Below are 24,598 nucleotides of genomic sequence, written 5' to 3'. Positions count from 1 at the left end.
GGCATGGACAGTCAGAAAGTCATTCTTCAGAACGATACAGAAAACATGACCAAATGGATCAACATTAGTTACTTGGGAAACAATACTGTGGATTTATATGAAAATCTGAAATCCATGTATGTCTATTGTGACTTGATTCAACCCCAGACGGTAGGATCCAATGCCTTGAAACTCTTAAGAGTGGTGCCTTGTACATTTCATTTGGAGGATTCAAAACAAGCCAAATGGGAACCCATTCGAGCGGAATATTTGAAACTAAGTAAAAAACATTTCGATACCATTGAGATTCACATCATGACTCCTTTAGGGACTCCCATGCCCTTTGTAAGTGGTAAATCAGTGGTGAAACTTCATTTCAGAAAAGTATACTGAGATGAATGTACCCTTATTGTGTTCCATCTTATTGGGCGTGGTGGCTTGTCTGGTCTGCTGTCTGTATTGTATTCAGCCCTAAAAGGGTATAAAAGGAAGTCCCCCGAGGACAGAAAGGTCAGTTGAATAAGAGACATGAACCATGCAGTATCATCCCGGATTACTGAGACAAAGAGGACACGGACAGTTTGTCTATCATAGAGGGTTATTACGTCAAAAAGGACACGGTTTTTTAGGATCCCTATTTAAAGTAGCAGCTCCTTTAGTCAGCAATCTAGTAGGAGGATTATTGGGTCAACAGCAACCCCCACCACCACCACCACCACCAGGCTATTATCCACCCCAAAACTATCAAAGAGGGGAAGGATTTTTTACTGATTTACTGAAAACCGGAGCTAAACACGCCTTGACTGCTGCTGCTAGAACGGGGTTAGACGTATTAGAAAATAAGAGATCTTTAAAAGACGCAGTCAAAACTCACGGAGTACAAGCTCTAAAAAATACTTCGGGAATGGTGAAACAGAGAATGAATCTAGGAGGTACTAACAAAAGAAGAAGAAAAAGAATGAAAAAACAGAGGGGATCGGGAATGGTGATTAAAATAACAAGAAGAAAAAGAAGACGACAGAGAGGCCGAGGATTTTTTACTGATTTACTGAAAACAGGAGCTAAACACGCCTTGACTGCTGCTGCTAGAACGGGATTAGACGTATTAGAAAATAAGAGATCTTTAAAAGACGCAGTCAAAACTCACGGAGTACAAGCTCTAAAAAATACTTCGGGAATGGTGAAACAAAGAATGAATCTAGGAGGTACTAACAACAGAAGAAAAAAAAAGACCCCTATGTTAGCCCGAGGAGGTCCTAAGAGAAAAAGGAAAAAACAAGGAGGAGGAATTCCTAAAAGAAAACGTCCTTTAGATGTGTTTGACTGAGAGAGGGGTATAAATAGGCCAGTCCTGTGAACAGAAGGTTCATTTGTGAAAACTGAATCCTAGTAGACACATCATGTTACAACCCGATTCCTGTGCGTGTGGGATGAACAATTTACAATTGTTTGAAGTCCCTCCCACTAATATTGCTTTAGAAGACTCGAAATGGGAAGAATATTACCCCATTTCCAGTACTTTAGATTCGGACACCGCTCCCATCGAATTTGAAATTAAAGGACAAGGAGATCACTATCTGGATTTATCTCAAACTTATCTTCAAATGGTATGTAAATTTACCAAAGACGATGGAAGTAATCTGACCGGGGCAAACAGCACTTCGAGTCCAGTGAATAATATCTTACATTCCATGTTTACGGAAATCGATATCAGTCTGAATGGAAAAATAGTGACTCCAGGGACGGATACTTATCCTTACAAAGCTTATCTGGATGTAACGTTCTTACAATGTACAAATGATAAATGATTGAGTTCGCTTAGGTTTCCTTCCTAAGAATTACGTTATAATATAGAATCAAGCAAACTTACGTCAACTTCCTGCAGACGAAACAATGACAATGACAAATATAAAATCTGGATTGGCAAAAATAGACAAACTCGTGTTATAATATATTTTTCCTCGGTCCTACCTGGATAATGATTAGCATACAAATATGAACTTAACGACAACGAATTATAAGAAAAGAATCAACCACAATTAAACCAATAATCAGATATAAAGTTATGACACTGTAGTTGCAGACTGAGTGGTTTAACCAACAATCCTGTTGTTTCCCGACACAGTCTGCAACTACCTAAAAAAAAAAAACACACCCTAAAAGTCACAGAGACACCTTTTATTAAAAGTCACCAAGACACTATTTTAAGTCACCAAGACACTATAGTCACTGAGACACACTATTAAGGAACTAGGTTCCTGAGCTGAGTGGTTTAACTAACAATTCTGTTGTTTCCCGACACAGCCCAAGAACCTAGTCCAGGAGGTGTTAACCAAGCGATGAGTTACCACCAAGTAGCCGAAATCTTCATGGGCGTCTGTATTTATACCTAATTCTAATACATAATGATTGGATGATGATTCTGAAAATCTGATTGGTTAAAATATCAAGCGCTGATTGGTTAAATATAAAATGATATGATTGGTCTTTTTCAAAGGCATTTAAATCCACCATCAATATTCTATATCATTACATTACCCACGCCTTCGAAAAAATATGCGTCCTCGCATAGGTAAACAAAAAGTATGATAAGGTTGAAAACATTGAACTTTAAAACTGTAGTAGTATTTCCTAACAAACTCATTTTTATTTACATATTCAGAAAGAGACATAATCACTTAGGTAAGCTGGTCTGTTTCTCTTTCGTTTGCCATCTGCCTGAAAACTCTCCTTTTCATATGTTTCCTCAGCATCTTCAGCAATGTTTTCAGAGGAAGCAGACATTGTATTTTCTGCAATGTTATCCGCTTGCAAAGGTTCTGATGTTAGGATTTGGTCTTTCATTAGCCTTATCCTGTCAGTATGAATGACTTGGTTTGCACCTCTGTATCCACAGTTTACTTTATAAGTAACATTGGAACATTTCTCAATAATATCAAATGGTCCTTGCCAATATGACGTGAATTTGGGAGATGTACCGGTCTTACGTTTTGGGAAGTAAACGTAAACCTATCACCTGGCTTAAATGACTGCCAGTTTAATTTTCTATCATGGTACCACTTCTGTCGTTCTATACTCTCTTTTGTCATTTCCTGACAACTGCATGTGCTTCTTCTAATTTTTCTTGTAACTCCCAAACCCATCTATTCTGTGGAATTCTCTTAATATCAGAATGGATCTCGTATACGATATCCAGAGGTGTAGTGACCTCTCTACCTAACATCATTTTGTTTGGAGTTGCACCCGTTGATTCGTGAACTGCTGCTCTGTATGCCATCATTACGTATGGGAGATGTTCGTCCCAATCCGTATGGTGCTCATTGACATAGGCTGATAACATGGTAGCCAGAGTTTTGTTGAATCTTTCGACCATCCCGTCCGATTGGGGGTGGTACGGGGTGGTGTGTGTTTTCTTTATATTCAAAAGCCGGCACATCTCTGTAAAAAGATTGCTTTCAAACTGGACTCCTTGATCGGAGTGAATAGTTCCAGGCACTCCAAAGCGGGCTATGACTTCTTCCACTATCACCTTAGCTACAGTTGCGGCTTCCATATTAGCCATAGGAAAACTTTCTGTCCATTTAGTAAAGTAATCCGATACGACTAGTATATATCGGTTACCATTATTGGACATGGGAAGTTCGCCTAATATATCTGTAGCAATACGTTCCATTGGTGCGCCGCAAGTGACAACTTGCATCGGGGCACGTTTAGTAGTATTTGGTGATTTTCGCCTTTGGCATTTTTCACAACCAGCAATGTACAATTTAACATCTTTCTGCAATCCTGGCCAATAGTATTTGCAGTTTATCTTCGCCAATGTTTTCCTTATCCCAAGATGTGCAGAAGTCCTTTCATCATGGAACTGTCCTAATACTGTTCGTCTTTCACTGTATGGCACAACAGCTTGCAAAGAAACTTTGCCATTTTCGTGCTTTTTCTTTCGGAATAGCATTCCATCCTCTAATACCAGAGCATCCCACTGAGAACATAGAGACTTAATGAAGTTGCTTTGACCAGCAATCTCTGATGACTCCGGCTTTACACCTTTTTCAACCCATTTGATCAGTTGAGTTATGTCTCTGTCATCGTTTTGTTTGGTTTTCAAAGAAAACTTATCCGTATGTGTTGCGCTACTTATGGTATTAACTATACTTTCAGAAGATGTACAACATGCTTTTCTGCAAGGTAAACGGCTGAGGGCATCAGCATTTGCATGCTTATTCCCTGGTCTGTGTTCAATGGTCATTTGAAAATTGCTCAGTGATTCAAACCATCGAGCAAGCTGGCCTTCTGGATTCTTGCTGTTCATTAGCCATTTCAAAGAACTGTGATCTGTTCTGACTAAAAACTGCTTGCCATACAAGTAGTGTTTGTAATACTTTGTAAAGTAGACAACAGCCAACAGCTCTTTCCTTGTGACGCAATATTTCCGTTCTGCTTTTGATAAGGTTCTGCTTCCAAAAGCAATTACTCTTTCTACTCCGTTTTGTGTCTGTGAAAGAACTGCCCCTATTGCTACGTCACTAGCATCTGTATCCAAGATAAATGACTGTGTAAAGTCAGGATGGGCAAGAATTGGTGCGGAGATAAGTGCATGTCGAAGGGAGTCAAAGGATGCTTGACAATCATCTGTCCATTTGAAATTTGATCCCTTCTCAGTCAATTTGTTCAGTGGCTTTGCCTTTGCTGCGAAGTTGTGTATAAAACGTCTGTAGTAGCTGCAAAGGCCTAAAAAGCTTTTAACCTCTGTTAGATTAGTAGGTACAGACAAATTTTGTACTGCAGAAATTTTTGAAGGATCTGTGCTTACTCCTTCCTCTGATACCACATGTCCGAGAAATTCAACAGTCTTATGAAACAAGTGACACTTTCTTGCTTTCAGTTTCAGGTTAGCAGATGACAGTCTATCAAATACCTGTGTAAGATTTTCTAACATGTTGGTAAACGATGTTCCGATAACAATGATGTCATCTAGGTACACCAAACATATTTGCCATTGCAAGCCACTCAAAACAGTTTCCATTAGCCTTTCGAAGGTTGCCGGGGCATTGCAAAGGCCAAACGGCATAACATTGAAATGGTATAAACCACGTTTAGTTGCAAATGCCGTTTTTAGTTTATCTGAGTCATCCATGCTAACTTGCCAATACCCGGAGCACAAGTCGAGGGTTGAGAACCACTTTGCTCCGGCAAGACTGTCTAACGAGTCGTCGATGCGTGGAAGTGGGTAGGCGTCTTTGACTGTAGATGCATTTAAACGCCTGTAATCCACACAAAATCGCAAAGAACCATCTTTCTTTTTGGCCAAAACGACTCCTGATGCCCATGGACTATTCGATTTCTCTATGATTTTCCTGTCAAGCATGTCATCTAATTGCTTGTTCATCTCATCCTGTAAATGATGTGGAATTCTCCTGGGAGGTTCTTTCAATGGGCGTGCATCCTTCGTATCAATCGTGTGTTTGACCAGTGAAGTACGTCCCAAGTCTCTGTCTGACCTCGCAAATATATCTGCATACCTAGCCAAAAACTTCTGTAATTGAGGTATTTCACCACCATTTAGATTAACTTTAGATCTCACAAACAGATCCTGCAGATGAGATGGCAGATCTTTGCATGGCTTATTCACAGTAGAGGTTGGTTCAAAAACATTGTCAACTGAACTCATATTTGCAATAAATGTTCCTGGATACACTGTTTGATGTTCATTGGATGGATTCATCATTCGGACTGGTATTTCTCCATCTTTTACATATCCAACTGATCTTGCTATTAATGCTTTTCCTGATTTGAGGAACTTTTCCGATGGTTCTATCATACCTAAAACTTCTTTCATGTCGTAGGATTTTGACGGCATTGAGACCTTACAATAAGTCACTATCTCACTTTTTGCAGGAACAACAATCATCTCTTTCGAGTTAATTCTAAAGCAACCGATTTTGCCAAAGAAATCAACTTTGTAAACTTTGTCGTTTACCTTAAAATACCCATTAACTATGTCTATTGTACAATTGTATTTCTTCATAAAGTCGAGTCCAATGACTCCATCAAGAGAAAAATCTGCTACGATGACATCTTGGCTATAAAAACTCTCACCCAGATTAATGCAGATGCTAGTTTTTCCTTTCACAGTTAAGTCGGTCCCACGTGCGGAAGAGACTATTTGATTGGTTTTGTACAAAACTGGTTTGTTTTGTATAGCCTCATAAACTTTACTTGACAGTACTGATAGTGTTGCTCCCGTGTCAACAAGCAAATTCGCTTCAATCCCCTGTATGATAGCTTTCACGTACATTCCAGCCTCAGGGTCATTCTGGTTTACACCAACTTGAGCTTTGTAAGATGTGATGCATTTGAATGTGTTTTGTACAGGATGTTTCTTTTTACTATATGAATATTTCTTTTGTGCTGGTGCGTTTTGTTGAGTTCTATAACCTTGTGGACAGTCATATCTGAAATGATTTGGAGATCCACACAAATAGCAGCGTCTGTTGCTGGTAGCTCCAAATTTCTTTTTGTATACAACATCCTGTGAATTCTTTGCTTTCATGTCATTTACTTCCTTACGAAGCTTTCTTATTTCATCCTTCAGCTCTACCAATATACTTGTGCTGATCTGATCAGATATGGTTTTCTTGTTTCCCTCAGTTTTCTCTGACTGCATTGGTCGCAAGTGGGTTTGTTTTTCTAACATTTTACGATCAGATTTAACAAATGCTTCCAATTCGACAGCATGTCGAATAGCATCATTGAGGTTTAATGGCCTTGCCTGTTTAATTCTCAATCTCATGTCAGAATCTAGGAGAGCATCAATAAACTGTTCTTTTGCCAGCGTTTCTTGTACATCTCTTGGCGCCGTTGGGTATGCCAAGCTTGTGAGTCTTCTTATGGATTGTCCCAGTTCTGGTAACGTTTCCGTTGCCCGTTGTCGGCGTTCTCGCAGCTGGGTCCTATACAAGTCATTTTGATTCGAGGGTGCAAATCTCTCCTCTAATGCATTCACAAGTAAGACATAGTCATGCTTGTGTGTGTTAGGCAAATTCCCCAGTACACCCTGAGCCTGTCCTCTCAATGAAACTGCTAAATATAAACCTTTCTCTAGATCCGTCCACTTATTCAACATGGCGCATGCATCAAAATGGGAACGATAATCTAACCAGGGTCCCGTACCATCAAATGTTGCAGGTTTTATATGGGTCTGGGGTTTCTTCTCTGTTGCCGTTATGATATCGGTCTCTGTATCTTGTCTACTAAATCGACGATCCTTTCGGCGATTAGTAATGTTTGACTCTGTTGCACTTCCAGAGACTGGTGTTGACATTAAATAATCAGGTCTTTTGCCCTCATCGGAAGGAACACTACTTGTACCAAACAACATTTCATCTTCCCAAGAAACTTTTCCTATGGGATGCTTTTTCGGTTTAACATCACCGTGAAAGTCTATTTCAGAAAATCTCCCTGATGCAAAACCTGAATCTTTTGATTTCGTATCTGATCGAACATCTGGGGTGCTTGTTTTATTAGCACTTGTATCCTTGGTTAAACTAGCATTGTGAATGCTTAGACTGTCATTTTTCAACTCTTGTAACTTTTGCTCTATGAATGTTATTTCTTTGTCAATGTCGGTAATGTCCTTGTCAGCCATGTTTTACATTATGCCCACAAAATGAAAACAAATAACAGATCAACAAATGATACAAAATATATAAACGTAATATTCCTAAAACCGCTGCCACCAAATTTGTAACGTTCTTACAATGTACAAATGATAAATGATTGAGTTCGCTTAGGTTTCCTTCCTAAGAATTACGTTATAATATAGAATCAAGCAAACTTACGTCAACTTCCTGCAGACGAAACAATGACAATGACAAATATAAAATCTGGATTGGCAAAAATAGACAAACTCGTGTTATAATATATTTTTCCTCGGTCCTACCTGGATAATGATTAGCATACAAATATGAACTTAACGACAACGAATTATAAGAAAAGAATCAACCACAATTAAACCAATAATCAGATATAAAGTTATGACACTGTAGTTGCAGACTGAGTGGTTTAACCAACAATCCTGTTGTTTCCCGACACAGTCTGCAACTACCTAAAAAAAAAAACACACCCTAAAAGTCACAGAGACACCTTTTATTAAAAGTCACCAAGACACTATTTTAAGTCACCAAGACACTATAGTCACTGAGACACACTATTAAGGAACTAGGTTCCTGAGCTGAGTGGTTTAACTAACAATTCTGTTGTTTCCCGACACAGCCCAAGAACCTAGTCCAGGAGGTGTTAACCAAGCGATGAGTTACCACCAAGTAGCCGAAATCTTCATGGGCGTCTGTATTTATACCTAATTCTAATACATAATGATTGGATGATGATTCTGAAAATCTGATTGGTTAAAATATCAAGCGCTGATTGGTTAAATATAAAATGATATGATTGGTCTTTTTCAAAGGCATTTAAATCCACCATCAATATTCTATATCATTACATTACCCACGCCTTCGAAAAAATATGCGTCCTCGCATAGGTAAACAAAAAGTATGATAAGGTTGAAAACATTGAACTTTAAAACTGCAGTAGTATTTCCTAACAAACTCATTTTTATTTACATATTCAGAAAGAGACATAATCACTTAGGTAAGCTGGTCTGTTTCTCTTTCGTTTGCCATCTGCCTGAAAACTCTCCTTTTCATATGTTTCCTCAGCATCTTCAGCAATGTTTTCAGAGGAAGCAGACATTGTATTTTCTGCAATGTTATCCGCTTGCAAAGGTTCTGATGTTAGGATTTGGTCTTTCATTAGCCTTATCCTGTCAGTATGAATGACTTGGTTTGCACCTCTGTATCCACAGTTTACTTTATAAGTAACATTGGAACATTTCTCAATAATATCAAATGGTCCTTGCCAATATGACGTGAATTTGGGAGATGTACCGGTCTTACGTTTTGGGAAGTAAACGTAAACCTATCACCTGGCTTAAATGACTGCCAGTTTAATTTTCTATCATGGTACCACTTCTGTCGTTCTATACTCTCTTTTGTCATTTCCTGACAACTGCATGTGCTTCTTCTAATTTTTCTTGTAACTCCCAAACCCATCTATTCTGTGGAATTCTCTTAATATCAGAATGGATCTCGTATACGATATCCAGAGGTGTAGTGACCTCTCTACCTAACATCATTTTGTTTGGAGTTGCACCCGTTGATTCGTGAACTGCTGCTCTGTATGCCATCATTACGTATGGGAGATGTTCGTCCCAATCCGTATGGTGCTCATTGACATAGGCTGATAACATGGTAGCCAGAGTTTTGTTGAATCTTTCGACCATCCCGTCCGATTGGGGGTGGTACGGGGTGGTGTGTGTTTTCTTTATATTCAAAAGCCGGCACATCTCTGTAAAAAGATTGCTTTCAAACTGGACTCCTTGATCGGAGTGAATAGTTCCAGGCACTCCAAAGCGGGCTATGACTTCTTCCACTATCACCTTAGCTACAGTTGCGGCTTCCATATTAGCCATAGGAAAACTTTCTGTCCATTTAGTAAAGTAATCCGATACGACTAGTATATATCGGTTACCATTATTGGACATGGGAAGTTCGCCTAATATATCTGTAGCAATACGTTCCATTGGTGCGCCGCAAGTGACAACTTGCATCGGGGCACGTTTAGTAGTATTTGGTGATTTTCGCCTTTGGCATTTTTCACAACCAGCAATGTACAATTTAACATCTTTCTGCAATCCTGGCCAATAGTATTTGCAGTTTATCTTCGCCAATGTTTTCCTTATCCCAAGATGTGCAGAAGTCCTTTCATCATGGAACTGTCCTAATACTGTTCGTCTTTCACTGTATGGCACAACAGCTTGCAAAGAAACTTTGCCATTTTCGTGCTTTTTCTTTCGGAATAGCATTCCATCCTCTAATACCAGAGCATCCCACTGAGAACATAGAGACTTAATGAAGTTGCTTTGACCAGCAATCTCTGATGACTCCGGCTTTACACCTTTTTCAACCCATTTGATCAGTTGAGTTATGTCTCTGTCATCGTTTTGTTTGGTTTTCAAAGAAAACTTATCCGTATGTGTTGCGCTACTTATGGTATTAACTATACTTTCAGAAGATGTACAACATGCTTTTCTGCAAGGTAAACGGCTGAGGGCATCAGCATTTGCATGCTTATTCCCTGGTCTGTGTTCAATGGTCATTTGAAAATTGCTCAGTGATTCAAACCATCGAGCAAGCTGGCCTTCTGGATTCTTGCTGTTCATTAGCCATTTCAAAGAACTGTGATCTGTTCTGACTAAAAACTGCTTGCCATACAAGTAGTGTTTGTAATACTTTGTAAAGTAGACAACAGCCAACAGCTCTTTCCTTGTGACGCAATATTTCCGTTCTGCTTTTGATAAGGTTCTGCTTCCAAAAGCAATTACTCTTTCTACTCCGTTTTGTGTCTGTGAAAGAACTGCCCCTATTGCTACGTCACTAGCATCTGTATCCAAGATAAATGACTGTGTAAAGTCAGGATGGGCAAGAATTGGTGCGGAGATAAATGCATGTCGAAGGGAGTCAAAGGATGCTTGACAATCATCTGTCCATTTGAAATTTGATCCCTTCTCAGTCAATTTGTTCAGTGGCTTTGCCTTTGCTGCGAAGTTGTGTATAAAACGTCTGTAGTAGCTGCAAAGGCCTAAAAAGCTTTTAACCTCTGTTAGATTAGTAGGTACAGACAAATTTTGTACTGCAGAAATTTTTGAAGGATCTGTGCTTACTCCTTCCTCTGATACCACATGTCCGAGAAATTCAACAGTCTTATGAAACAAGTGACACTTTCTTGCTTTCAGTTTCAGGTTAGCAGATGACAGTCTATCAAATACCTGTGTAAGATTTTCTAACATGTTGGTAAACGATGTTCCGATAACAATGATGTCATCTAGGTACACCAAACATATTTGCCATTGCAAGCCACTCAAAACAGTTTCCATTAGCCTTTCGAAGGTTGCCGGGGCATTGCAAAGGCCAAACGGCATAACATTGAAATGGTATAAACCACGTTTAGTTGCAAATGCCGTTTTTAGTTTATCTGAGTCATCCATGCTAACTTGCCAATACCCGGAGCACAAGTCGAGGGTTGAGAACCACTTTGCTCCGGCAAGACTGTCTAACGAGTCGTCGATGCGTGGAAGTGGGTAGGCGTCTTTGACTGTAGATGCATTTAAACGCCTGTAATCCACACAAAATCGCAAAGAACCATCTTTCTTTTTGGCCAAAACGACTCCTGATGCCCATGGACTATTCGATTTCTCTATGATTTTCCTGTCAAGCATGTCATCTAATTGCTTGTTCATCTCATCCTGTAAATGATGTGGAATTCTCCTGGGAGGTTCTTTCAATGGGCGTGCATCCTTCGTATCAATCGTGTGTTTGACCAGTGAAGTACGTCCCAAGTCTCTGTCTGACCTCGCAAATATATCTGCATACCTAGCCAAAAACTTCTGTAATTTAGGTATTTCACCACCATTTAGATTAACTTTAGATCTCACAAACAGATCCTGCAGATGAGATGGCAGATCTTTGCATGGCTTATTCACAGTAGAGGTTGGTTCAAAAACATTGTCAACTGAACTCATGTTTGCAATAAATGTTCCTGGATACACTGTTTGATGTTCAGGGATGGATTCATCATTTGGACTGGTATTTCTCCATCTTTTACATATCCGACTGATCTTGCTATTAATGCTTTTCCTGATTTGAGGAACTTCTCCGATGGTTCTATCATACCTAAAACTTCTTTCATGTCGTAGGATTTTGACGGCATTGAGACCTTACAATAAGTCACTATCTCACTTCTTGCAGGAACAACAATCATCTCTTTCGAGTTAATTCTAAAGCAACCGATTTTGCCAAAGAAATCAACTTTGTAAACTTTGTCGTTTACCTTAAAATACCCATTAACTATGTCTATTGTACAATTGTATTTCTTCATAAAGTCGAGTCCAATGACTCCATCAAGAGAAAAATCTGCTACGATGACATCTTGGCTATAAAAACTCTCACCCAGATTAATGCAGATGCTAGTTTTTCCTTTCACAGTTAAGTCGGTCCCACATGCGGAAGAGACTATTTGATTGGTTTTGTACAAAACTGGTTTGTTTTGTATAGCCTCATAAACTTTACTTGACAGTACTGATAGTGTTGCTCCCGTGTCAACAAGCAAATTCGCTTCAATCCCCTGTATGATAGCTTTCACGTACATTCCAGCCTCAGGGTCATTCTGGTTTACACCAACTTGAGCTTTGTAAGATGTGATGCATTTGAATGTGTTTTGTACAGGATGTTTCTTTTTACTATATGAATATTTCTTTTGTGCTGGTGCGTTTTGTTGAGTTCTATAACCTTGTGGACAGTCATATCTGAAATGATTTGGAGATCCACACCTGACGGTGGACCTTCCCCCTGGTGCTACACCGTGAATCCTGACGTACGCTGGCAGACCTGTGATATTCCCTTCTGTTTAAACTGTGAGTACAATAATGTAAGATAACGTACGCTGGCAGACCTGTGATATTCCCTTCTGTTTAAACTGTGAGTACAAAAATGTAAGATAACGTACGCTGGCAGACCTGTGATATACCCTTCTGTTTAAACTGTCAGTACAACAATTAAGGAATGAAGCTTATTTCAATTTTTGTTATACGATATAACTGTCATATGACCTTGGTTTATTTGAAAGAGCATAAACAGTGAAGTATTCATATCCATAACAAAAGTTGGAAAAGTCTTCTACCATATTATTTAAAAGTTCAGTGTAGACAGGTTAAAGTTTTTCCTCCGGAAAACACACAAACATATAGACAGATTTTAAAAGCCACGTCAAGCGGAGAAATACGTCAAATAACGAGTCACAACTTAAATTAAATTATTGTAAGATAAGTCAAGGTAAAAAGGTAATTATCTTACAGTTGAAAGCATTGTATGAAAACTTTGCTTCCTACATTGTGTAGATAAAAGGGGTTGGAATAGACGATCATGTATGGATACTGTAAAGCGTTGTCAGCCCGATGTACTTATGCGAACTCTGACAAAAGTTTCTTCACTGAAGATTTTTATAAAATGATGAAATGATGATACCGTGGGGTTGGGGGTTGGGGGGTTGGGGGGTTGGGGTTGTATTTCAATTGTAGAAAAACACCAGCTTTTAACAAACATATCAATTTGTAGTAATATTGTAGTCAATAAAATAATTCAAACCCAGAGCTGCATTAACTACGATATGTCACAAATTCAGGAGTCATGTTATTCTTCAAATATGAATTCCATTCATATATCAAAATCAATTTCTATGGACCATAAATATTGGCAAATTTTTTATTCTATATAGGAAAAAATCAATTTAATATAAATATGAGTTGTATTCCAGCAATCGAAGCTGCAATTTAGAAACAAAACTATTTAATCTAAAAAGATATGATAAATAAATTAAGCCTTGTAATAAAAAAATAAATCGAGATTTTTTTTATTGTTCCACGTAGAGCAAATATGCGATTATTATCAGCTCAGTATATCAGTCATCTTTACTTTTATTTTGTAGCGTCCTTTCAGTGTGATTTCTCGGGAGGAATGTGTGGTCTAGAACAACCGAATGATACAGGGATGACTTGGCTATTGAACAAGAATGGTATGTATTGTAAAATGTTAAGAACGAAAAACATGAACAAAACCGCGATCGATCTTTAAAAATAACTATAAAAAATACAAATTTGAGAACAGGATATAAAAGCCCGGAACCCCTGATATCTGAAGATGACCGGAAGGATTAAGCATCGACTGTCGACCGGTCACATCCGCCGTGAACCCTATCTATCAATTATTCTGTGCTCAAATTTAGTATTAAAAGGAGGCTTAACATTAGGTAGGAATATCATCAGGCAAAATACATCCATTGTCTTTAAATGAGGTAGTTTAAATCCCTGTAACATTAACTTATCTTTCAGTACCCTGTTTAGTTTGAAAATTAGTTGTACTCAGAGCAGGTTCTTGACTACAAGTTTGGAATAAGTTAGGAGATGTGAACACCATACGCAGGTAATGACAGAATATTACTACATACATGTAAATAAGAAAAACTGGCGATAGAAAAGCTGATGTAATTTTACTTATCATACAATTTATTTGTTACTTGTCTTCTCATGTAGACGTTTATAAATAAATTCTGCTTAAAACAGAATATTAAAACAAGTCAGATCAATAATAGAGCACAATTAGTGTCCATCGGATTTCCAAAAGTTTGATGGAAGGTCTGGTCTCCAAAGACTTTATAAATGTTATTGAGGATATCCAATATCAACTTCTAGACATCAAGGCATTTTTGTGTAGAATTGGAGTGATTTTGAACAAAGTTGTTATACTGTTGGCCAGTTCCAACGTATATAACATTCATATGTATATCTTTAGAAGATTCGTTATTAGTGACTAAATGTTAAACCTCATTATTTTCTACAATTAATTACCGTTCCACCCGGCTGAATTAAAGAAAATATATAATAAAAGTGATCTTATTTTTTGTTTTACTTATTTAAAAAAAGTTCATATCGTCAGCAATATGAGTTGTACTGTTTTTGTTTAATTTGCAATTTGAATAATGTAAAAATAATTTATAAATTAAATCATGTTGTATTTTGAAATAACACATATACATGTGATTGAAGAAAAAAATATCATCGATACTGTCTTCCTCTTAAACTTGATTTCTCATGTGAAAAAAAAGTTATTTAATAAAATTTGATTAATAAGCAATATTATCATTTTATATAATAATTCTTACAAAATATAACACAGTTCACAATCATGGGAATATTGCTTTTTTTTAAAATCATTATTCTGAAAAAGAAATTAAGAAATGACAACTTTGGGCATTGAAAATACATGTATTTAAAGATAACTGTCTTATCTTCTTTTCAAACATTATTTTTACGCTTGAATAAAACGTAAATTTTAGAAATATTATTCTGATTCGACATTAAAATTTAATTTACCTTGACAACTGCCTCTCTATGCGCTTATTGAACATTCACTTCCGTTATACATCTGAAAATCTATCATAGTTGAGGGCAACATAGAAAAACTTGATTCAAACGTTTATTCAAAATGCTAACAATGTAACTTTATGAAAGCTTCTGCTTTTAAAAAAAGAATATTAAAACAAGTCGGATCAATATAGAGCATAATTAGTGCCCATCGGATTTCCAAAAGATTGATGGAAGGTCTGGTCTCCAAAGACCTTATTAAAGTTATTGAGGATATCCAACATCAACTTCAAGACATCAAGGCATTTGTGTGTAGAATCAGAGTGATTCTGAACAAAGTAATTATACTGTTGGCCAGTTACAACTTACAAAACATTCATGAATATATCGCTGAAGATTTGTATCGTTAGAAGATTTGTTATGACTAACTACACGTTAAACCTTATTATTCCCTACAATTAATTAACATTTCCATCAGGCTGATAAAAGATCTTATTTCTAGCTTATCAAAGCATTCATATCTTCAGCAGTGTGAGTTTTTTTTTGTTTCGTTAATTCGTAATTTCAATAAAGTTTAAAAAATTCGTTTAAATCATTAAAACGAAGTACTCAAAGGTACATACTTGTTTTTTTTTTTAAAGTCAAAAAAATAATTTTAGAAATGAAAATTTGGAGCATTGAAAATACATGTATATCACTAATAATGCACTTCTTTTGCAGAACGATCTTTACGTTGGAACCGTCCTCCAGAAAATGCGTCTAATTCGCAGTTATTTATTTCTACCTTGACAACGAATCTCTTGCGCTCTGTGACAACGGCCCCCTGTTTGCTGCTGACCTATCGCAGTGAGGGTATAGAGCTACTCCTCACGACGTCCACACAAAATCTGACAAAACTTAAAGAAAGCTCTGAGTTTAGAAGTGTTAAAGTCAACATACATCCTCAACCAGATAACTACAAGGTCTGACACAATCTCTTTATTTTCTTTTTCCTCCATGGCACCTGATCCCCCCTCTGATGTTTTGGAGGCCCGTGTTTGCTCTGCTCCTATTTTGTATTGTTTTATTGACTTTGATAAGGAATACTGTTCGTTATCTCCATATCCTTTATCTTCTAGAGTGTTTAAAAAAAAAAACAGATGTCTTTACATAATTGTTTTGCTTCTGAAGGTATTTATTTCGCCACACATCGCTGCATCTTCACAAGCTGGATCATCAACAGTAGCAGCTATTAAATTTATGAAGATTGAAAACGAGCCATGTACAGGTATACTATACTTAGAACAAATTCAATCTTGAAATATTTTTAAATGAATAATTTACAAATTGATGATTTTCTTTTATATTCTTGTTTGTGAAGATTGCTTTTCCTGCCTGGATGACAGATTATGTATTAGGGAGGGATTTTGTGATATGGTACCAGATTGTCCTGACAACAGTGACGAAGAAAATTGTGGTGAGCACATTTTGGAGTTTCTTTTGTTCAGATAAATTGTGGAGAAAAAAAAATTAATCTTCCATTTTTTACAGCTTTAGAGTGTTACCATGGAAATGAGTACAAAGGATTTCGTACAGAGACAAAGTACCTTCACCAATGCATGGCAGAATTGGGAAGAACTTGTAGGTTCGAATTGTCAAGCAAAAGAGAGCCGGGTTGTTTTGTCGACTCCGAGTTTAAATGGGAGGAATGTAATGTACCAAAATGTGGTGAGAATCGTTACAAAATTTGATTTTCTTATATATCTATACAAGTAAATTCTAATTTAGAATTATCACCTAACGTTGTATAAAGCAGTAAAGGACTGCTTCAATAAACTAAAAGATACCCCGATTGAGAATTTGCTTTTACATTCTAGTTCTTTTGTCCTTTTTATATATTATAAAACTTAATTCCTAATGAATAAAACAGTAAAGACTAGGTCTAGGATTAATGTTTTTGATATTTTGCAGATATAGGGAATTTGATTTGTGACTTTGAACAAGATTTGTGTGATTGGCAACAAATGAAAAGCGGAGCTAAATGGAACCGTCAAATAGCTGAAAACACTGGTAAAATATTCCTGAGTCTTGTTATAACATCATCTAAAACAGCTTATTATTTTCCACGGCTTGAATAGCCTAAATGTGAAATATTGCTGAAGAATTTTGGATATGTGTATATATATCTCAGTTGATTAGATACGCAAGAGCTTGCTCTACGTATGAACAATTCCTAAAACGGGGTAAATTATTGACAAGCAAGTTGATGAAACAAGAATATCAGCCGTCTCGTTTAAAGTCATCATTTCATAAGTTCTATGGTCGATACAATGAACTTGTCAGCAAATACATTTTATTATTGAGTCAAATGCCGACTGACATTTATTCATACTAATTGTTAGTCCATTATTTATACACTGAATTACGACGGATTTTCCGTTATTTCCTGTTCATGACAAAGAGAACACAGCGGTTGTGACCGGTCAAATATATATGTCACCTGATCCCACCTCTTATTTTCGGATGTCCGTGTGTCTGCTCTTATTTTGTACTGTTTTATGATACCGTGATGACTGTTATATTCATTGGTCAACTTTCATGTTTAAATGGACTGTAAATATATATATTCAGTATATTTTTGCTTATTACAGGAGAAATGTTTGCCTCTGCTGAAAAGAAAGAAAGATTGAGTGGAAATACGGAGGAGAGGGCCGTTTTATTCAGCAAACCACAGCCTTCATCGTCCGAGTTTGGGTGTATAACAATGACGTTTTCTGGGAAAAATTTCAATTTAGATGTTTACATAACACAAGGCACAGCACGTACCTTGGATAGGATTATTTTTCAGCGACAGAATGTAAATTCAAACCTTTTTGCCACTACAAGCTTTCAAACGCCTATTGACATACCTTATATGGTAAGGAAATTGACAAAATCTCTTTTTTATGGACTTGAAAGTTATGTATGAATTAGCTTTTAAACTAATGGCTCATGGTATTTTTCCCTCGTTTATCTCTTGTCGCCTATCAGCTTTTCGAATTTACATCTTTGATTTCTTTTGAACCTTTTTTTATATGGATCAAATGTACAACATATGATATTTTATTTAAATGTTCCCATGAGTACCGAACAAGGTGAACAGGTTAATCAAAAGGCCTAGGAAGTAAATGTCAATCAAGTTTTAGCATCCAATGAAGATCCTAAATGCATTTGATTGACAGGGGTACACATACTATGTTATTAGTAGGCGTTGCCAAAAGTCTCTGCCTTTAAAAATAAATATTCCATAAGAATTAATTTTTGAATACCAAGGCAACGAGAAGAGATTTCATTTTTTCATTTTTTATGCGCCCGGATCGATTGATTGATTGATTGTATATTGTTTTTTTCACTCATATGTTTATCTTTCTTTTAGTATTGGTTTGCTTCAAAGGTTCTTTATCTCCATACCTTCTATTTTGAACGAATCAATAGAGACAATCACATTTGTTATGTCTTATGACTTTTTAAGTTCTTTCACGAAGCGACATTAAGGCTCAATGACCGGTGTCCCGGACGTTAATAGGCGTATATTGTTTTTGTCCTGTCTTTTTAAACTGTAGAGACTGTCTGTTTGTTGCTTCAAACTTTAATCTTCGCTTTTATTTGAACGATGGAAGGTCATTAATTAAGTTCTTTCAAATGATATCAACGTCAATGTTTCATGTTGAAACACATAGCTTGTTCATATATTTTTAAAAAAATTGACCAGATGAGCGTTAAAATATATTTAGACATTTAGTTTCTCTATATCAACGTTTCGATTTTAGGTAATAATTGTTGCAACATTCCAAGCTAATTTAACTGGTATTATACGACTTGGAAAAATCAGTTACGAAAACGGAATTTGTAAAGGTAAATACATTTATTTAATTTTTAAGACAAAAAGTTTAGATAATAAGTCCTTTTGTTACAAAAAATATTTTGTTATTGAGTGATTATTATCTTTTTGACTTTAAAACTGATAAATCTTCTAGATAAGGGTCCTTGTTACAAAACACAGTATCAATGCGACGACGGAAGATGTATTAACGCTGAGCAGTTTTGCAACAAGAAAAATGATTGTCCAAACAACGAAGACGAAAATGTGTGCAATTACAACAATACCCAATGTGTGCAAATGGAAAAGGGATGTGTCCTACCTTGCCCCCACCAGTGTGATTGTAAAGGAGTAGTTTTCAAGTGTCAGTATCCGGAAAATGTGACAAGAGAGGTCAGAGTACTTGATCTTAGTTCAAGCAATTTCAACACCACGGAATTAAAAGATTTCAATTACCTCTTACATTTGAATTTATCTGGGTGTTCGATTGAAGATTCGTCACTTCAGCATCTAGGAAAGCAACTACAATCTCACAGCCTTCAAACTTTAGATATCTCGTTTAATAGAATACGAAATTTGCAACAGGGTACCTTTGAGGAACTTTCACACATATTATACCTTAATGTTTCACATAATCAAATCACAGATCTACAAATGGACTTCCTTGGAGTCCTTCCAGAGTTACGGCATTTGATTCTTAGAAATAGCGAAATAGTGATGATTCATTCGAAAGAAATCTATAGTCAGTTCAATTCTAGCCTCGAGTTGCTAGATTTGAGAAACAATAAAATAAAAACAATTTTTCCAAAAGCACTGCACTGGCTAAGTTCCTTATCAAATTTATTATTGAGTAACAACGCCATCACAAATACTGATGACTATTTTTCAAGATCAATGGAAATGCTGGTTGAAGTAGACCTGAGTTTTAATTCTATTAGTAACATCACAGATAACATGTTTTCAGGTTTGAGGAGACTGGGATATCTTAATTTACAAAACAACCAGATACAAATTTTAAATGATTTTTCATTTTCTACACTGGCATCTTTACAAAAACTTAATCTTGCTTTCAATAAAATCCACACAATTAACAAAATGGCTTTTGAGAACATGGTATCACTCACCAAATTAAACCTCACAGGAAACCAGTTAAGAACACTTTCTCCTGCAAGATTCGTCGCTTTGGTTAAACTTCAGATATTGGATTTATCAAACAATGACATGACAGCATTGGAGAGTAACGCCTTTAGAAGACTAGAAGAAGTTAAATATCTATATATTAACAAAAACAATTTACAAGTGTCCCGAGCTATGTTTCAGGGTCTTTGTAACCTTGAATGGATATGGACAGATTCTTATATTATTTGTTGTGCCAAACCATTGTCTGTTGCAGCATCAAAATGTATTTCTCCGCGAGACCGCATCTCGACCTGCGAGCAGTTGATCAGTGTTGGGTTTTTGGCCCAGATGATATGGTACGTGGCTCTTTTCTCCTTCATCGGGAACCTTTATGTTATATATTACCGCATGAGAAATACCAGCAAAGGAAGGAATAATGCACACGGAATTTTAATTTTAAACCTAAGCTTTTCCGATTTATTAATGGGAGTTTACTTGTTCATTATTGCTGTGGCAGACATGAAATACCGTAATGAGTATGGTTTTAACGACAGTCAGTGGAGGTCTAGCACAACCTGTACTGTGGCTGGCTTACTTGCAACAGTTTCGTGTGAAGCATCAGTGCTTTTTGTATTTTTAATAACTTTGGAACGATTTCTAGCCTTAAAATATCCATTTTCAACCGATTTCCTAAAAAAGAAGAAACATAAATCTGTGATTTCAGTAATAGTATGGCTTATGACCATCTTTTTAGCAGCGTTTCCTATCTCAGTTTACCCAGACTTCTATAGCAGATCTACAGTTTGTATCTCTCTCCCGTTAACAGCTGAGCGAGTAGCTGGATGGGAATATGCAACCTTTGTTTTTATAGGATTTAACTTAATGATATTCATTGCTATAGTGGTTGGACAGATTTTGATATTTGTCGAGGTGAAGGTCATTGGAAGTGCCTTACAACAAGACAACAGGAAGAGAGAAATTGCTGTGTTAAAATCTCTTTCTTATGTCGTTTTGTCGGACATGTGCTGCTGGATCCCTATAATATTGATTGGTGAGAAATTTTTAAATAAAAAGGTTTATACTTTCACTTTTGGAAAATAGTAACCCTTTAGAAAATACCACCACCATGCAAATGCTTAAAGTCATATTAACAGAAGTTTTTAATTTTGCGTGAAAAAATGTCAGTACATAGTCCAAATCTTTACAATGAATTGCATATGAAAAGATAAAAAACACTAAAATAAGCAATGAGTGTCCATTGAATTAAACTTCATTTTTGTTTTCAGGAATCATGGCATACGGCGGGATGGAGATAACGTTCGATGTTTATGCCTGGGTCGTTGTTCTGGTACTGCCCCTTAATTCAGCATTGAATCCATTCATTTACACATTCATTGTGATATACAGACAGGTTAGTTCAATCGCTAATTGTTTGTCTTACATCGCCACTTTCCCGATTTTTAAAATTGGTAACTCTCATCTTGTTTTAAACTTTTAATACAGAAACAGGAATCACAAAGGAGTCAATCCATCTCCATGGATGATAAACAAAATGGACGACCGCTCAGCAGGACCCAAACTATCTCCAAGGATGATAGACAAAATGGACAATCGCTCAGCAGGAACTCAACATCAGTTTCGGGAAGGAAATTTTAAATCAGTATCGTTTTTAGCTGACAATAATACCTCAAAATATATAAATAGCTTGGCTTTCAGTCCAAGTCAAATCGTTAGATAATTTTACGCAATCTTCCTGCATTTATTGAACCCTCGAGGTCAACCAGTGTATATACAAGGCGGCAAATTCAAAGTCTATGGGGATTTAACATGGTAAACTCATCCATTATCGTCACAAGGCAGGAAACCAGTTTATCGAGGAAGTACTCGTTCTTTCAAATTAAAATTATAAAAAAAATTACAAAAATGGAACCCAGAAATGTCTGTGATTCATCAGCAAATACCTCTATTTCTACCGGATTTTCCCGTTATTTCACGATCATGACAATGAGCACACGGCGGGTGTGACCGGTCAGTCAATGTTGTTTTCACCTAGATCCCACCTCTGATTTTCCAGGTCCGTTTTAATCTGCTCGTATTTTGTATTGTTTAATGATTTTGATTTTGAATACTATTCGTTATCTCCATACAATAGTAATAAAATCAAAATTTTATCAAACAAATTCATTATCTCTCAGGGTCCTTCATGAGACCTTAAAAACCGATATGTCAGCGGCTGGCGTTGGCACGATAAAGATCCCTCACTGCTCAATGGCCCTGAGTGCCGAGTAAAGGTCAAAATTTGAAGCCCTTCACCGGCATACGGTGACGTCTCCATATGAGTGAAAAATTCTATCGAGAGACGTTCAACAATATACAATCGTTATCCCCATATCATTCTTCTACAATCAAAATACTCAGGAGCTGAAATATGGCGCCCTCTTTCGACAAAATCAATGTTGTTTTCCGAGACCAGGCTTTCCAGTAGAATTTAATCGAAATCTTCTACACGAGGAAAAATTATCGTGTTCGGAACTTCAACCCAATATTAAGTAAAATTGACAACGTTTTATCAATTAGCAAACATTACTTTTTTTCAAATTAAGACTCGATATATCATTGAACTTTACCAAAGCATTAAATTAATTTTGATATTTAACAGGTGGTATAATAAGTTGTGTCTAGTAAGAGTTACTGATTTAAGGCGCTGTTTACATATATAAGGAGAATAATAATTAACGGACTTAGAAGCACAGCATGCAAACTAATCTATTTAGCAGCTGTGTCACTTATTGGAATATCAACAGGTTAGCAATTATTTTATATTTGCAATAAATGCAATAAATATTATTTTTCACATTTAATGATTATAAAACTATTTACTAAGGACAAATATGAAATAAGAAAAGAGCATATTATAAAATCAAGTATATTTCAAAGGAAAAAAACCCTGATATTTGTGTAGAATGAAACTGAATAAGATACTAGTAATTGTGGCACTTATTTAAGTTGGAATAAAAGTTAAGACAAAAGCAATGAGTGTATTTCAAGTTAAGATTTGCTATGTATTTAGTTTAACTGTCAAGGCGTATTTTCAAGTTATATTCATTATTACTCCGCCTATATTTTTTGCGTTACAAATGGTGTTTTCCTAAATGTAACCTAATGTAACAAAATGCACTTCGTTTATTGTTTGTTTACTTGTATTATTTCATTAAGTTGTCAGTTTTCCTCTGGGAAATACTGTTTTCATGTAAATTTACAACCCATCATCCCACACTTTTTTTCATCTTTTCATTTAATTATAAAAGTTGATTATTTTTAACGTAAGTATTTGATAAACGATTTTTACTTTCATCTTATTTAACCTTTTCACAAAGAAAGAAAGAAAAAAAGAACAGCTCAGGTAAAAAACTGTTTTAAAAGAATGTCTGATTATTGAGTTGTAATTAGTGAAAACTATACTTAACAATAAAGGACTGGTGACGCGTAGAAGCGTATTTGTCTACAGGGAAACTTTATAAATATCAGTTGATTTGAAATTATTTTGGAGTATTGATCAAAGTGTAGTGTTGAAAGATTAGCAAAAACACGCAGAATACAGTATAGACACCTTATTGCATAAAAATATACATTAAGAAAACGTTGCCTCTCTTGCATTAGTTGGAAAATTGAATAATTGTGAAAAATTTCTCAAAAATTCTGTCATTTATTTATTTTTTTTTATCAGTTTGATCAATCACCATACATTTTATGGATTTTCTGACTCGTACTAAATGTGAAACATTTTAATCATTGCATCATAACCATTATAATTAGAAAATGACAATAGTATAGAGCTTCACAAATTTATTAAAGATTTGATTGAGTAATTTTGCAAGTTTGAAATAGATCACTGCAGGTAATAACAGAGGGAAACCAAAATTTGATGAACGAATAAAATGTTTCTTTTGAAATTGAAGGAATTTTCATTTTCTCAATCTTATAACATAAATAATTTTTTTTATGGGTACATATTTTATAGTGTAGGTTAAAACTTCATCAGGGCATCGCTTAAATAGACCCACTTGCATTAATACTTAAATGAGTATTTTTTTGACTAATTATAAGTTAACAAATCAGGAATTTTTAATATTTCAATGTATTAAAATATTAAAGATACTTTGTACTACCGGGTACAGTACAGTGTTGTATGGAGTCACTTTGAGAACCCCACCTGAATTAATAATTTATTACACATTTTTCATTGAACAATCACTGTAAGTACACATAGGACGTCTGCACTTAACAATAGATGAAAATTGAGACAAAATTATTCTGAAAAACGAATGAATTTTTTTTTGAGAATACAGGCACTGTCAAATCTCAATGTAATAAATTAAATCAAATTTGTACAGACAGGTTTTTTGCCAGAAAGATTTCTTGAATCTCCAGTTTTACTTAGTTTAAAGTCAAGATCTAGTGAATTAAAGGTGCCTACAGATTTATCTAATCTGAGAAAAAAAATTTCTTTCATGATGCTTTATCAGATTTGCTTAGTCAAATATGGTTTTTCAAGGCATACCTGTTAGATAAATAAGATGTTAGATAAATAAGAAGATATATTCAACTTATTTTTAATAGAAAAT

The 24,598-nt window shown here is 35.9% G+C and overlaps 1 protein-coding gene across 1 annotated transcript; it reads left to right on the top strand.

The window, feature by feature from the left end:
- Positions 1-12,432: 12,432 nt before the first annotated feature.
- LOC134245728 (relaxin receptor 2-like) lies at positions 12,433-22,000 on the top strand. The gene is made up of 12 exons (XM_062727988.1): positions 12,433-12,511; positions 13,582-13,668; positions 15,737-15,978; positions 16,187-16,283; positions 16,377-16,472; positions 16,547-16,723; positions 16,967-17,065; positions 17,647-17,912; positions 18,805-18,889; positions 19,012-21,024; positions 21,260-21,384; positions 21,477-22,000. The coding sequence occupies exons 2-12, from the start codon at positions 13,611-13,613 to the stop codon at positions 21,627-21,629; spliced, it is 3,411 nt and encodes a 1,136-aa protein (XP_062583972.1). The 5' UTR covers positions 12,433-12,511; positions 13,582-13,610; the 3' UTR covers positions 21,630-22,000.
- The last annotated feature ends 2,598 nt before the right edge of the window (positions 22,001-24,598 follow it).

The sequence above is a fragment of the Saccostrea cucullata genome, unplaced genomic scaffold, assembly GCF_032062105.1.
Source record: "Saccostrea cucullata isolate Sc308-1 unplaced genomic scaffold, CSIRO_AGI_Scuc_v1 ctg2154, whole genome shotgun sequence".
Taxonomy (NCBI): Eukaryota; Metazoa; Mollusca; class Bivalvia; order Ostreida; family Ostreidae; genus Saccostrea; species Saccostrea cuccullata.
Note: the sequence above shows the minus strand (reverse complement) of the source record. Positions and strands in the feature narration are given on the sequence as shown.

Bases quoted from the DNA above. Each gene is read 5' to 3' on its own strand.
- LOC134245728 (XM_062727988.1), top strand. From the start codon at position 13,611: ATGTGTGGTCTAGAACAACCGAATGATACAGGGATGACTTGGCTATTG. The intron at 15,979-16,186 runs GTCTGACACAAT...TTGCTTCTGAAG, and splicing joins CTCAACCAGATAACTACAAG to GTATTTATTTCGCCACACAT. The intron at 17,066-17,646 runs GTAAAATATTCC...TGCTTATTACAG, and splicing joins TCAAATAGCTGAAAACACTG to GAGAAATGTTTGCCTCTGCT.